Source organism: Varanus komodoensis, unplaced genomic scaffold (assembly GCF_004798865.1).
Source record: "Varanus komodoensis strain SLA01 unplaced genomic scaffold, ASM479886v1 scaffold3, whole genome shotgun sequence".
NCBI classification, from domain to species: Eukaryota; Metazoa; Chordata; class Lepidosauria; order Squamata; family Varanidae; genus Varanus; species Varanus komodoensis.
Genome location: NW_025335761.1, coordinates 19,261,553 through 19,276,669, shown reverse-complemented (window position 1 = coordinate 19,276,669; position 15,117 = coordinate 19,261,553). Strand labels below are relative to the sequence as shown.

The window sequence follows — 15,117 nt, the reverse complement described above, 5'->3', positions numbered from 1 at the left end:
AGATCAGCGTCAGGAGGGAAGCAGGCAGTTTGCTCTGCCTCTTTCTCATGACTCTCTGTCTCTGATAAAGGTCCAGGCGTTTGCTCAATGAGCTGGGGCTTAGGGGAAGACGCAATAGCTGGTTCAGCTGCTCCTGCATTGGGTTGTGGGGGCGACTCTTGGGTGCAGGGTGTCAAGTGCAAGGTCTCCTCGCGAGTCACTGTTTCTGTCGGGGCTTCATGCACGACACTTTGCTGCCTACCTCAAAATGCTCCTCCATGAATAGTTGTCTGGTCCATAATTGATTATATTAGATGAACATGAATAAACTGAAGCTTCCTCATGAGATTCAGACTTGCACCCTCTCCTACCCTCCACAAGTGTGAAGGACTGATTAAGATGGTCCATCCCCATTGCTTAATGGATCCAAATGGCTTCCAGAACACTTTGGGGGATTTTCCAGTTGGTGGTCCTGTCAGAGAGTTTCCTGAGGAAAAGGTTTGCAAACTACTGGTCTGCATTCATGGTCATAATTCAGAATGGCCGTCTTCCTTTCAACTGAGCAGAAAATGGACATAAATGAATCTGTGGACAACAAAGCACCCCCAACACCCATTTACCAACCACGCTTTGTTTTGACATGGTGCCTAATGTTTCTTCTGGCATCTTTTTCTTTCTACTGCATGCTGCAAAGCCTGGAGGATCAAGCATTTATTATTCTGGATATTGTAGCTTGTGAGTTCCACCAGTTTATCAAAATCTTCCTCCTTGTACTGAAAGCATTCCAATCCATACGGAGAAAAGGGACTCGTCACATCAACTTCACCCTGTTTCAGTTCAGTGGGGCTGCGTTCCACACCTGCAAAATAGAGATGGCCACAGCATTATGACATTGCTGAGAGCCCAAAGCCCACCTCTGTCCACATGCGTTGTTCTCTGTGTTGCAAAGCTGGCTGTGGCAATTTTGCAAGTAAGGTCTGATACATCCTCTGTTTCTTGGTGGAAGCACTAGCACAGTAGAGGTTCCAGGGAAACAAAACCTTTAAGGTATCTACTACAGGAAAAGCTGCCATGTCTGAACAGGCTTCCTATGGGTATGGGGTGATTCTAGCCATGTGAGCAAAATACCATATTTTATTTTGCTGATGTCATCTTCTCACATGGACTGAAATGGAAGATGAACATCCTCACTCTTGGCTTTTTGCATTACTTGTAGTTCCCATGAAGCAATTTTCAGGTGGCCACCATGCCACAGTGGTAAGGTATGGATCCCACATACGTTTGTTCCAGTACTTTCTTCTTATGTGCAATTTTATACTGTTAGGGTTTGTTAGTTATACTGTATACTGTTTTGTGCTATTGTTCCGGCTAAGAAACCAGAGTGGCACACTTTGAGTACCCAACCAATTGCCCATCTGTCACCTTTCAGACCATTCTTGACCATCAGCTGAGTCAACTGCTTTTTACAAAATGTAATGCAGATTGAAACAAATTTATGTATGCATGTAAAGACCCTAAATCTGTCTGGGTGCTTTGTAACAACAACATTTTTAGTATGACGTAGATATTTTAAGATGTACCTTTTATAAGTGCAATCCTAAGCACATCTACTCATGTGTCCAATGGGATTTCCTTCCAGGTAAGTGTATATAGGATGGCAGTCTTGCAGATCCTACCGTGTGCATGTGCGTGCACATGCACGTGTGAAAAATTAATCTATGGCAAAGGACCCACCACTTCCTAAGTTCTGCTGGTTCATGCCATGCAGGTTGGAAGGTGAGGAAGATTTGCCCACCTTTCAGGAGGTGAGTTGGGGGAATGAGGAGACATTGGAGCCACACTTACTTGGAAGGCAGCCCCCAATATGCTCCTGGAAGTCCACATTTCTGGCCCAACTGCCTACAGAACACTACAGGTGGTACCATGAAAGCATCCCTGACATGGTGTCCACTTTCATGGCACCAGGCATGGTGCTCTGCAGATGGTTTCTGCCAGAGGAGGAACGCCCATGATCCAATAGTCAACACTCACTCAGCTGTCCTCTCTCACTGCACAGAATCACTTCCTTAATCTTTTATTTTGTTTCTCTGCTTCTGATTTCTTGTTTTCTCTTAGCACACTATGGCATCAACAAAGAAATGATCAGGAGGAGATGCAAGGGCAGCTGCCCTTTTCATAACTAACTTAATAAGCTGACTCCAATATTGTCCCATCTGAGCATGGTGGGTTTGCCATGATTGCGCAAGGATTCTTGTATGATACAGACACAACAGAGTCACAGCAACTCTACACACCTACATATGTAGTAGCAGCCTTTTAAAGAGATGCTTGCCATTGGCAGGCTGATCCACATCAGAGCATCTTTGGAGGTTGTGGAGATGTAAGAGGATATGGGACGCCTTATGCTTTGTTCTTTGCGTTTCTGAACTTCCCAGGGTCTGAAGTGGAACTTTTGCATCTTCAATCTTAATATTAGGGAGATGAAAAAGTTGCCCCCAGAGTGGGAATCTGTATGTCTCTCGCCATGAAGGAATATACCTATTCTACTCTGAGCATTATGGAGAAGTGGAGAAACCAGGAAAAGCTCCCTGTATAAATCAACTACTCTCACATTGTCTGAATTCCCAAAATTCACTAGGACAGTAATCAGTTGGAGTTAAAATTAAATCAAAACAAGCAAACTATCTGCCCCAACTTAAGTGACAAATTTGTCTATTAAGGGACGAACCAAAGAGCTCAATGTCTACCATTCTTTCAAAACTTTCTGTTAATATAACTCCTGAAGGAGAATCAAGGCCCAAAACGCAGAGACACAACAGAGCTTTCAAAGAGCAGCAGAAAAGTATTTGTGCTTTATATGCATGCTTTTATCAGCAATATTGTATCTCTTATCATTTAAACGGTTTAGCTTACACTGGGGTGAACCTGAAATTATCAGGGCAATTACAAGCTAAACTGTTTAAATGATGATAAATGGGAAGTTAAAAGAAGAGGTTTTCTTATAACTAAATATGCAGGGTAGCCTAGTAAGAGGATTATTAGCAATAAGTACTGTAGGATAGTATAACACTTTGTTCAGTTTAACAAGAAGTGAGGATTAATGGCCAGGCATTTTGAATAACTCACCTGGTGCTTTGTATTTTCTGAAGGTGTCATTTATTAGAGGGAAAAAGACCACAATGGGTGCCTCCAAATTACTGGGATCTTCAAAAACGTAGCACTCCTTTAAATCCTTGTCTTTAACATCACCCATATCTACTCTAGGGAAAGGAATGCCTTGCTTGGAGAAGTATCTAGAGGCTTCATCTAAAGTCTGGGTTGTCATGTGAGAAAGCAAAAACAGAAATAACACTTTACTGCTCTTGTTTAAAATAATATATTCTACATTTTAAAAGATGCTTAGATGTGCAACATTCCCATTAAGTACTAATTAGTCACATGTACTGGGCACCAAGGAAGAGCTTAATGGGGCTAAGGGAGGTTTGCATGCACCTACCTTTTCCTCATCAGCATTTTGTGTGCACATAGATTTTTGGACAGGTGTGCGTACGTGCACATGACTCTTGAGGCTAAGGGCGTTCTTAATGAAAAGTCCCACAGTAGGACTAGGTTTTGCCCTTAGTATTTATTGACCACTCTGGAGAATTCAGAGTGCTTGCCATATATTATCAACCCTCATATATTATCAAACCTCCCGTCAGCCCTCAAAAATAAGCAAGCATTATCCTCATTTTAGAAATAGGATGCTAAAGGAAAGCTGTTTTCCTAAGGACACCATTAAGAGTTCATAGCAAGGGCAAGAAATGCCTGTTCCACAGTTTGGTCATTTTGCCAGTACCACTGTGTCACATTAGCTCCCAGCTAGTTGATAAGAAAGAATGGAGTGGGAGAAAGACACGGTAGCACAAGGCAACCGTGCCGCCACAAGGCAATCTACATCCAGGTCCAGAGCAAGCAAAACAAACACATAGTTGTGCCCACTATGTGGAGTCAGGGACAGAAAGGCAGGCGGGCCCAGGGCTAGGCTGGCTCAGGACACTTCACTGCCTGAGCAGGTCGAAATGGTGTCCTCCATGGCTGTCTATAGGGGTCCCCTGGACTGACCATGGAATTCCCCCTCAGCACTGGCATTGGGCAGCATCCTCCACCTCAGGGTAGCTTAGGGGACATGGGCAAGCACTGGGAGTGCTCCTCTGCAGCATTCTGCCCCTGCTCCCCACTGAGGATCTGGAGGCTGAGGCAGCACCTCAGCAGCTCAAGGGCCAGCACGGGAAGGGGCAGCACGTTGTGACTTCTGCTTCTAAGATGAGTCACAATGCATGTGCATTTGTGTGTTTTAAGCCAGGGACATTTGCACAAAGTACAGCTCAATTTAGAGCAAATTTTCCTCCCTGAAAAAATAAATATGCAGATTGTAGCCTGCCTTTTAAAAGGGAAGACTGTGCACTGGCTGACTGCATGCTGGAGTGAGTCAGTGCTCATGTAGAGTAGACTGGCTGGAATGTTGGGGGCCTGGCTGGGTTAATTTCCCAGAGGTTGACCTCTTCAGTGGATTCCTTGCACATTCCTAAAAGAAACCAAAGAATTTGAAAGTAAGGTCACAATCAACTGGATTTGGGGTTCTTTGTTGGTTTGTTGCTTGAAAGCAACTTGGGAAGCTGATGGTGGCTGGTCTACTGCTCTTAAAGCTTCCTCCAGGAGACCCATCAGAAAGTTTCCAGGTAGCAGCTTTTATACACAATGATCTGACCAAGAAGAATGCCATACCAGGCAGGAGCTCTTTCGCTGTCTACCATCACTGGTATTCACACCTGTGCCAGGAGAAATATTGCTTGAGTGACAGAGTGCTAGTGAGCCAGTAGGCTGGTCCTTGCTGCTACTTTCCCACCACGACAGCCATCTGGGCCAGGGCGAGAGATGAGTGAACAAGCTGGATGCAAAGGGATGAGGAGCAGCCAATCTTGGGGGCTCCGGTTGGTGGGCCCCTGCTGCCACGGGGGGCCCACAGCACAGCACTGCCCTGACCATCTCTCATCTTGATGCCAGGCTCTTGAGGCTAAAAATTCTTGAACTGTTCCTTTGTCGGAGGGCACCCTAGTTGGGGCATGTGAACCGGACAAATGAATTGACTTAACTTGCCCAAACTATCATTTAAATTTGTGATTTAAATTGGGGATTAAAATTTTGCAGTGAATGCTATGATGTGCATATTGTTACAAGTTTTTATTGTATTTTATGAGCTGTAGATTCCTCAGAGAGCTATTGCATAATATAGAAATAAAAGAAGAAGGTGGTAGAGAAGTGCCCAGCCATGCCTACACTTTAGGCCGAGGCCTGTGAATACTCATCATAAAACAGGAACAATCTCTGTGGCCAAGCTCTGTTCCCCTGCAGTGTGGAATAATTGCCTGGCCGAAGTTACTTCAAGCAGTCTTCAGGTGTCATACATAGCATTCAAACATGTAAACCGGCCCTCGGTCTTTTTCTCTAAAGAGTGCAAATGCAAGTAAGAGAAAGCAATGATTCCAAACCCCCAAAAGACTAATAGCAAGGCATCTCACTGCTGTCTGTGATCCTGAAGAATAATTTAGATGCAGAATGACATTAACTCTTCTCTCTGGCCTCATGAGCGGTGGGTAGCTACTGTCTATATACAATGCAGTATCAGCAAGGGACAGGTATTCTGAAGCTGTTGTCAACTGGTTTGGAAGAGTATCTAACATAGTATCTGAAAGGCAAACATTCTTGTTAGCAGTTAATCATTACATGAAGTAGCCAACTATTCCTTTGATCACGGTACTCGCAATTTTCTGCTGGCCACTGTGATATGCATGTCTATATAGAATATTGCATGCTCACACTGCAGGCCCATTATTGCCTTCCCTAGTGACCACCACAACAAAAGGCAAGCCTTTGAGCTAGTTCAGACCTAATACTCCCAATGCCATAAACCATGATTTATTCATTTTAGGTGTATTTGCCTACCCCATAGACTGAGCAGTAAAGACACCCAGCTGTCAATGTCTCTTCAGATCCCGTAGATCTACTTACTCAATTTTAAGTTAATAATTTGCATTGTATCTCTAGGGAGGAGTATTCCCAAATAATTAATAAATGTAGCACAAAGTCTAAATTGCCAGTTAACTAACACTTTGTGAAGTGTATTATCTCCAATAGATAGTACTGATTTTGATCAACTAATAGAATAACCAGACAAATATATGAAATGATTAATCATTTGCATCGAAGCCAGAACTGATGACTGATGAACATCAGAAATAAATAATAGGAGATCATCAGCATAAAGTTCTAATGCATGGATATTAGGAGTCTGTTCGATAGCATGTGCTGGGGTTCCAAACATGAGCTGAATATCAATGAGGAAATAAGACATTGCAATATTTCAAAATTCTAAAAAAAAGAAAAAAAGAAAATTTCTATCTTCAGGCTGAATAAGTATCTTGCCACTGTTGTCTTTAAATAGTGTTTTAATGTTTGTTGTTGAAGGCAACATACCAAGATTTTATTTATTTATTTATTTATTTGGAATTTTTGTATGCCATCCCATTTGCATAAGCCTCGGGATGGCTTCCAACATCATAAATAAACAGTCATACAGACAAGAACATATAAAATCTGGATTCATCCTGGCTAAAAGATTTTAAAACCAATAAATAATATTAATAATTATTAAAATACCATTTAAACAAAAAGGTCTTGGCCTGGCGCCGAAAAACAAATAACGACAGCGCCAGGTGGACCTCTCTGGGGAGCGCATTCCATAGGTGGGGCACCACCGCAGAGAAAGCCCTCCTCTGGGTACTCACCCTCCTAATATGCTTTCATGGAGCGTTCCCAGAGGAGGGCCTCTGCCACCGATCTCAAGGGGCGGGAGGGCAAATATGGATGCAGGCATATTTTATCTGCATCACCATTCTCACTTGTCTTAAACAAGCTAATACAAATTCTATCTGCTGTGAAAAAATCTTATCCAACTCATATTTAACATGCTGCAACTCCCTATAGAGTTGTGCTTATAAGATTTTTCAACCTATCACTTTAAACTATTTGTAACTCCTTTTAAAATTTAGTTTTATGAGATTCATAATAGTTTGGTCCTTGGTGAAAACTTTACTAGCCTCCCACTCAGCAGAACATGAGTAACCTCATTGATTTTCAAAATATCCTTAGCTCAGCAAGAATCTGATTTTAAAGAGACTCATCATTTAACAAGGAAACATTAAAGCAGCAAGACCAGCAGGCTTTGAGCTATTTGTAAATTATAAGTCCAAACAAACTGGGACATTGCCTGAACATTGAAACTCATGTTTAAATCTTACAGTCACTGATCTGATGCAACAAGAAAATGGAAACCAACACATAATCCACTGGAAGCATTATGGAGGCAGAATATATAAACATAAAGTCTCTTTCATCCAGACACAATCTTCTTCATGGGTCAGTCAGGCCAAATCCTGCTACAAATCATCCCATGTCTCTTAAGGGATGATGTATTCCTCTCCTGGAAGGAACTGAAAATTCCCCTCCCCATAATTATTTAAGTCCAAGCAATTCAGCAACTTGATGGAACTTTCATGAAGCACAGCAGGAGCGCCACTGATGGGCCCACACACATTGATCACAGCTATTAACTTTCTAATTGTCTTTTCCAAGCCAAATAAAAAAGCCTCAATCAGGGTCAATAATAAACTGCTGAACTAAAAGCAAAAGTGATTTTACTACCCCTTTAAATTTGGACAATCAGTTGAATAGAGCATCCCCCACAAGTCTCTTGCCAGTTGATGCGTTTCCGCAGCCAGTGTGGTGTAGTGGTGAAGAGCACAGGACTGGGCCTCAGGCAATCTGGGTTCTAGCCCCCTCTCAGCTTTGGAGCCAACTGGGTGATTTTGGGCCAGTCATATGAAGCTGTTGGGATCTGGCCAGCTCCAGGGCTCCATCTGTTTGCCCTAGCACCAGAATAACTGCAGGATTTGTCCCATACTCCACTGCAGCTGCCAGGGCCTCTGGGAGAAGAGCTATATAAGAGTATGCTCTTCCCTCCAGGAGCTTCCTCAGCAATGCCCATCTGCAGGGTGCTGCAGCCTGGTCACACCTCGTTGGACCTGCTTCTGCTCCTTCTTGCATTTTCTTACCAATTCCTGACCTCTGGCCAGCTCTGACTATGTTCTGCCTTATCAGACGGCACCTAGACTTGCTCCACAGCCTACTCCCCGTTCTGACCTTGACTTGTTTAGGATCGTGACTTGGACTTTTCACTACACTAGTTAGTGGATTCCAGACTTGCATTATCTTGGTTCTTGTTGCCTGGGTCCTGGTGCATCTGTCTTCTCTTCTGCCCCAGACCTCTTCAGAAGCATAATATTTTCTTCTGACAACAGTCAGCAATGCCAAACATTGCATGCCTCACTCAGCTAGAGATGGATAGGTCTGTCTCACTAAGATTGAGGATCTGAGTGCAACTCTGTTTTGTCCCTTCTTTTAAAAGTATGCATGCTATCCCAGGCCTTTCTATTGGAAAAATGCAGGTATGTATACACTTTTCTCAACTATATGCATTTTGTACACATTTTGCACTAATGTAGACATTTTCTACAAGGTGAGGTGCATTAGAAAGCTTGCAAAAATATTCATTTTCAAACATAGCTTTGTCTCAGCTCACTGAAAAGCTTAGGTGTAGATTGAGGGTAGTTTTGATTAAACAAAAAACCCATCCCTACCTCCAGCAGGTTCCATCTCATAATCCTCATCATAAAGTAAATTCATCATTTGTGATTTCTACAAATGTAACTACAATTTACTGTTATGCCTTGTTTTTCAACAGTAAATAACAAGTAACAAAAGGTCATTTTGTAATACTAAATGCGGTTCAGTTTATGATCTACAGTTGTTTAGATTCTGAGCTCTCTCTTTCTCAACCCAGTTAAAAATAAAAGCTTGGGAATAAGCAAAACACAATCCTATTTGCTTCCCTGTTCTTTTCCCATCTTAAAATACAAATATTACCTTTTTAGGATGCATGCTTACAGTCTCCTGGTATCATCTAAGAGTTGATATGATTTTTTTGGAATCCAACCTTGGTGTTCAGACACCGGTCAAGGTCCCACCCCTGACACTTCTAGCTAGTGTAGAAAGAACCACAGGAGCTGCTGACCCCCAGAGGTTGCAACTGGGGCTGTGTGGGTGCGTTGATCCTTTTTGACACCCCAACCTATCAAACTCAACAGCCAAAAATGGCCATTTAGATGAAATACATTATGTGAGGAACAGCTGAAATCCTCACCACTCTGGCATGCACTTTTTGCCATGGGGACAATAGGATTTAGTTACTTATTATTCATTATTCTGGCTTAGTTATTCTGGCTTGTGGTTTTAGGAAATTAATGAACTGAACAGCATCACGTTGTACTAAAAGTTTAGTTATGCTACTGTATCATTTTTATGATGGGGAAACCCCCAGTAGGATATTTATTTTAATTAATCACCCACAAACATCTACATCTAGTTTTTAATATGAACCTCATCATATTTTTCTCCTAGCCAGTTCTCATTTTAGCAGCTATCAAAATGTATAAACTGTCTTAGAATTTTAGACCACTTACCCTTCCACATATAAAAATTCTTATTATCTAAATATCCATTGTTTAACTGCAATCCGTTTAAGAAGTTGTTGAATTCTGACGTTGTTAAGCGCTGTGTGATGACTTCACGAAGGGCCTTGGCAGGCTTACAGGCTGGGATGACTAGATGAGTATTCAGCTCATGTGACCCTGGCAGCTGAGGGGGCCTTTCTCCTGCAAGTCAGAAGAAATTAGAGCAGTTAATTCACAAAAGCATATGGAGAAGAACCAACAGCATGGAGTGGTGCATATTACAACTATTTTGTTTTCAAATTGGTCAAAGGTGCTTATTTTATTTAATCTCATGTTTTAAGCTACCTTTCAGAGTAAAAACCTCTCACAATAGGAAGCCCTTTTATGTCTGAGCATCAAAGTTGAATGAATGCATATGGTGGGGTTTGCTCCAACTTCTACACATTAATTGAAATGCCTGTGTGCTCTTGAAGCAGCTGGAAGCAAGTAGGTTGGGTGAAAACCATGCTGGTCATCTTCATGCTATTGCCTTCATGCTCCCTTGTGATTTCAGAAGCACCCAGTAGGCAAAGCGTGTTCAATAGTCAGTCAAAGGGGAAGGAAAGACCAGCTCTGCATGTGCAGAGAAAAGGGAAAGTGTGCCACTGGGATGTTTTGTTTGTACCCTGAAAGAAAACCTTTCATCCATTACACAAACATGCAAGAGGTCAGGAGTACAAGTGTGTCCTCAAAAGCCAGTGTTCCATGTGTTTCACGTTAGTGCAAAAGGGCAGTCACACTCCGTGCATCATGTTCTCGCACTCCTTGAACTCCTCCCTGAACAGATGAAGGGATTCATGTGAATGCCCCTTATGTAAATCGTACATGGGCAGTGCTTGAGAAACCTTTCAAACCACACTTGGCTCTGATCAGCAAAGAAGTGAGCAGTTCAAGGAACACATCCAGTACATGCATGTGCATGCAATTAAAAAGTGTACAGGGAATCACCCCCTACACAAAGTGTGCTTTCTCCTTTTATCATATCACTTGAAAGGGGAAAGGCCTTATAGAAACTGGAGCTCTAGCAAAATAATACTTCCCTTAAGATGAATTATTGACTTTATTTAATTTTTCTAGACATGTCATGCAGAGTCACATTTCACTAAGCAAAAATTGAGAGTATTTGAAATTTTAAAATTAATTATGCTGAAGTTTCTGAATGTTGAATTAGTATGCCATTTCTTCTCCTTTTTTTTGTTTTTGTTTTCCTTTTTCTGGAGGATGTCCAATCCTGTTCACATGCATTACACCTCCTTGGCATGGCATAACTTGCAGAGTGAAATGTCCTATGCTTCTTCTCAGCTGAAAGATGACAATAATGACAAATAATCTGGTAGAATATGAATAAAGAAGTAACTTGCTGCAATGAGTTAATTAAACCTTGATCATCATGAAGCTGCTTGGATTTAGCTTGGTGGAAAATCTTGTGCCGAATTAGCCACCACCAGTGTAGGTAAGCATCGTGTCACTCAAATGAACGCTAGAGCAAGGGACCACATTACTTAAACTTTGAAAATTTCCAGCCAAAAATAAATCAGAGTACACAGTATGTCACAGTGTGCCTGGGTTCCTGAAGGCCTAAGACCCAGAAGAAAATGAAGAATGAAAAAGCATGATGGGCCTGACCAGACTGAGAAAACTGAGAGGCCGGGAGTGGTTGGAGAAGGGAACATAACAGATAAGATAAGCCCACGCTGTGCCATCCAGAGAGAGAATGGAATGTGAGAGGGTACGTGGACCAGCACGCTCTGTGTGTCAGCTCTGCTCAGAGGAGTTCACTGTTCGATCCAGTTGGACTAAGCTGATAGCATCAACTTAAAGGTACAAAATGACTGGGCTTTCCAGCTCCCGTATGTGTCAGAACAGCGCTGCTACTGGTCACCCACAGTCCCGATGGATCATTGAAAGGGTCTACTGACTGTGAGTATGAGTGTTGCATGAATGCGAGTGTGAATGAGGCCTCTTGATATGTTGATGATTGTTGAACTTGTATTCTTATACTTCTCTATTCTTTATATCATAGAATAAATGTTACATGCATAGTGTTTAAAACCCAGATCTGGCATTCAGTCTCTCTTTGAAAGGAGCTTTCCTTGGAAACCTGATATTCTCCTCTTTACTGAATCAAGGACCACTTTAGCACGGTCACATGACTAACCTATATCTTTTATCCTGTCCTGAGTGTATCTTTGCCAGAAGCTTTCTTCTGAAGTGTCAAGTGCACGCCAGAAATCCAGGAGGTTATAGGAAAAAACATTACTCCACATGCCTAGAGAGAAAGAGGGAGAGAGATCCAAGAATAAATTCAGGTCAAGCATGAAGCACGTATGCAAGGAAGTCCATTTGGGGGCATTTACGATTCCTATCAAACTGGTGCTGACTTAAGATTAAAGTAGCTTTGGTTGTTCTTGTAGAGTGTGACATATGGGAGGAAACATCTTCCTATTATTGTTGTTGTTGTTGTTGTTGTTATTATTATTATTATTACATTTCTATGCCGCCCCTTGCCGAAGCTTCGGGGTGGCTTACAACACAATAAAATACAATACAATATAAAAATAACAATATAAATTTAAAATTAATAATATAAAATAAATAAAAAATATAAACAATATGAAAGAAGTTATAAAAGAAAAGTTATAAAAGAAAAGAAGTCGCCCTGGCATATGCATTGCATATTGCACACACACCACCTTGGCCACTTTGAGTGTTCTACAAAATTCAGGTCATAGTCCAGTCAAATGTGAAATCATTCAGGGGAAGACAGGCTATGTTAACCTAACTGACCTATATGCGTTGTGCATCATTTTGCAGATTGCTTGACACTGTGTAAGTGTTACATGAGCTAAAAATTGGATGTAGAAATAGCAATTCAAAATGTAATTGCAAGCTCTTGGGAATGAAATATTGCAATAATGCAACAGGCATCTTTTATTTAGAATTGTCAAATAGAAAGAATAAGAATTAAACAGTGAACGTCTGTCTGTTTTCTTTTTTGCATACATGTACATGTAAGCAAAATGTACATATTCCAAAGAACCATGCCACATAGTCCTGTGGATAGTCCTTTAGGTACTCACAAACTAAGCAATATATGACTTTAAAAGTAATACCTTGAAATTTGCTTTGAAATGGACATAAAGGAATAATATTAAGCACTAGTGAGATCTACTCCCACAAGCAGATCCAGGTCTCCTGATCAAGAACATCTTGAATGTCCAACATGTTGTGATCAATGTAGGCTGTACGGCAGCACACCCTCAGTGCACCCCTGTTCTACCATTATCACCAGCTGGTGCTACTCCGGAACTGCTTTCTCATCCTTGCTACCTCTTGGTCACCCTACAGGTAGAGGGCAGGGAGCAAGGAAGCAGTGGCACCTACTTCACCTCCTTCTCACCACCATTGCCCAGGCCGGAGTGAGAGGCAGGTGAGCAAGCAGGTTGCCATGGCAAAAAAGAGGAGCAACTCCAGCCAGTGCTTGCCAGGCATCACCTTACTAAGGCTGGGCCCTTGACTGCTACCCAAGCAGTTTAGACTGTACTTGACCTTGTATAATTATTCTCCTTAGTGAACAAGCTGAACTAGTTGATTTTATGCCTTATTCTTATTGTACCTCATTTGAACTTTCCTTTTTTACTTTTATGCAGAACCCAAAGTAGTTTACACAGCTCCCCAATCCATTTTAGCCTCACGACCACAATCCTGTGAGGGTGGTTTGGATAAGAGTGACTGGCCCAGCGTCACCCAGTGAGCTTCATGGCCAACTGGGGACTAGACTCTGGATTTTTCAGGTCTGCAGGGCAACAATCTAAACACCACACCGACTCACAATTCTCTTAGTGCCTAGCCTTCCTCACAGCATTCTAAATCCATTTACTGTTCCATGGAGTTTATTGCCAAGTAAATATGTAGAAGAAAACAGCCTTGGGGATCATTTAGGAAGTAAACAAAGACTCATTCTAAATTCATAGCAAGAAATACATTAATTTAGGAAATGTTATAAGCATTATCATATTACCCAAAGTGGTAATGATACATAAACAGATTTAAGTCACCTTTCATGAAGCAGATTTGAGATTCTGGAACTTTCTTCATCAGCCGACCCATGAAGAATTTGCTTCCAAAATGCTCAGAACCAACATACGCACCATATTTCAATAATCCTACCTCAAAGGGCGTAAATTCCATCCATTCTGTGAAAGAATAAGACAGATTTTAGGCTCAAACTTAAGATTCGTTTTGTGAAACCTGGTTCATCATTGTTCAGTTTGGCATCTAAAGTATCCTTTTTCAATAGAAGAAAGCAAATGCATTTATTCCAATCATTTAGTAATAGGTCAGTTTTCTGAGACAAGGCCTCACAAAATGAAAGAAACAACAGGACATTGAGGTGAAAAATGCAATTTAGTTGTCCTTATTTCTGTGTATGTGTGTGTGAAGGGAGTTCCTGCTACAAACCACAAAAATGTAAAATCCTACAAGGGCATCTTTGTGTTACAGAAATCAGTCACAATTCTCCCTTGTTATCAAATCTACGGTAGCCACTTTATCTTCTTGAATACTCATTCTTCTCTTCCTTGTCCCTAAACACAGGAAGTTTTTAACCAAGTTAGGTACAGTTATCCAAACTAAATGCACTATAGTGCCTAGAGGTCCAGTTTACAACTTTGCAATTCAGCAAAACAAGACCAAAACCAAATAGGCTTTGTACTGCTTAGGGACCTGGTCTCTGTACTTCTTTGAAGCAGAGCTCCCAAAAGGTCAACTTTACTCCTGATGTTCACAGGACAGGCCTAGTGGTTGCAATTTTTCTAGGTTCCTTGTGGAATTTTTCTTGATGTTTGACTGATGTTTCTTCTGCTATCCATTGCCACAGCATGGACATGCAATTGACTCTACATTACATGATCCAGCATCTCAGGCTCAGACAGGAAACATGCCTTCCCTGATACATTTTCTCAATTAATCTGGAAGTAGTTTGATGATGCAAAACCACCTACATCTCACACATCACTGACATGGCTATCCATCTTGGCCTTATAAATAGAAATAAGAAGGGAGGCAGAAAATCAAACAGACTTGAGTTCTGAATCTTCTGTGCATAAGATTGTGACTTCATATGTGAAACTGGTGTTCCTCTTGCATGAAGGAACTCAAAACAGGAGCTGAGTACTTTTCATTTTCAAATTAGATGCTATATGGCTAACTTTACCTTTAAACTCTGGAAGGCTATATTTGTCCCTGGTGTTGAGAACCATATATATAGGAAGAGGGTTCTGGCCATGACTTAGGGCACGCTTCTGATCTGAGAGAGTACCACTGCCTTTCTGTAGAAACAAATAATATATCTAATACCAGACTACTGAAATAGCAAAATAAACAGTGCCCTAGCAGTGCCTTCTGATTTGCAGATGCTCACCATGGCAGTTCTTATAGCTACAACTTATGATCCACAATCAACTTATGATCCACAATCAAATGATTC

At 41.5% G+C, this 15,117-nt stretch overlaps 1 protein-coding gene across 1 annotated transcript in view; it reads right to left on the bottom strand.

Moving 5' to 3' along the window:
- Positions 1 to 626: 626 nt before the first annotated feature.
- LOC123026286 (cytosolic phospholipase A2 epsilon-like) overlaps positions 627 to 15,117 on the bottom strand; it is a 38,425-nt gene continuing 23,934 nt past the window's right edge. Inside the window, exons 13-19 of the mRNA XM_044435720.1 lie at positions 14,845 to 14,959; positions 13,688 to 13,825; positions 11,788 to 11,898; positions 9,600 to 9,788; positions 5,541 to 5,707; positions 3,106 to 3,292; positions 627 to 838 (exon numbers count right to left, since the gene is read on the bottom strand). Coding sequence (XP_044291655.1) covers positions 627 to 838; positions 3,106 to 3,292; positions 5,541 to 5,707; positions 9,600 to 9,788; positions 11,788 to 11,898; positions 13,688 to 13,825; positions 14,845 to 14,959 — 1,119 coding nt within the window. The remainder of the gene's footprint in view (positions 839 to 3,105; positions 3,293 to 5,540; positions 5,708 to 9,599; positions 9,789 to 11,787; positions 11,899 to 13,687; positions 13,826 to 14,844; positions 14,960 to 15,117) is intronic.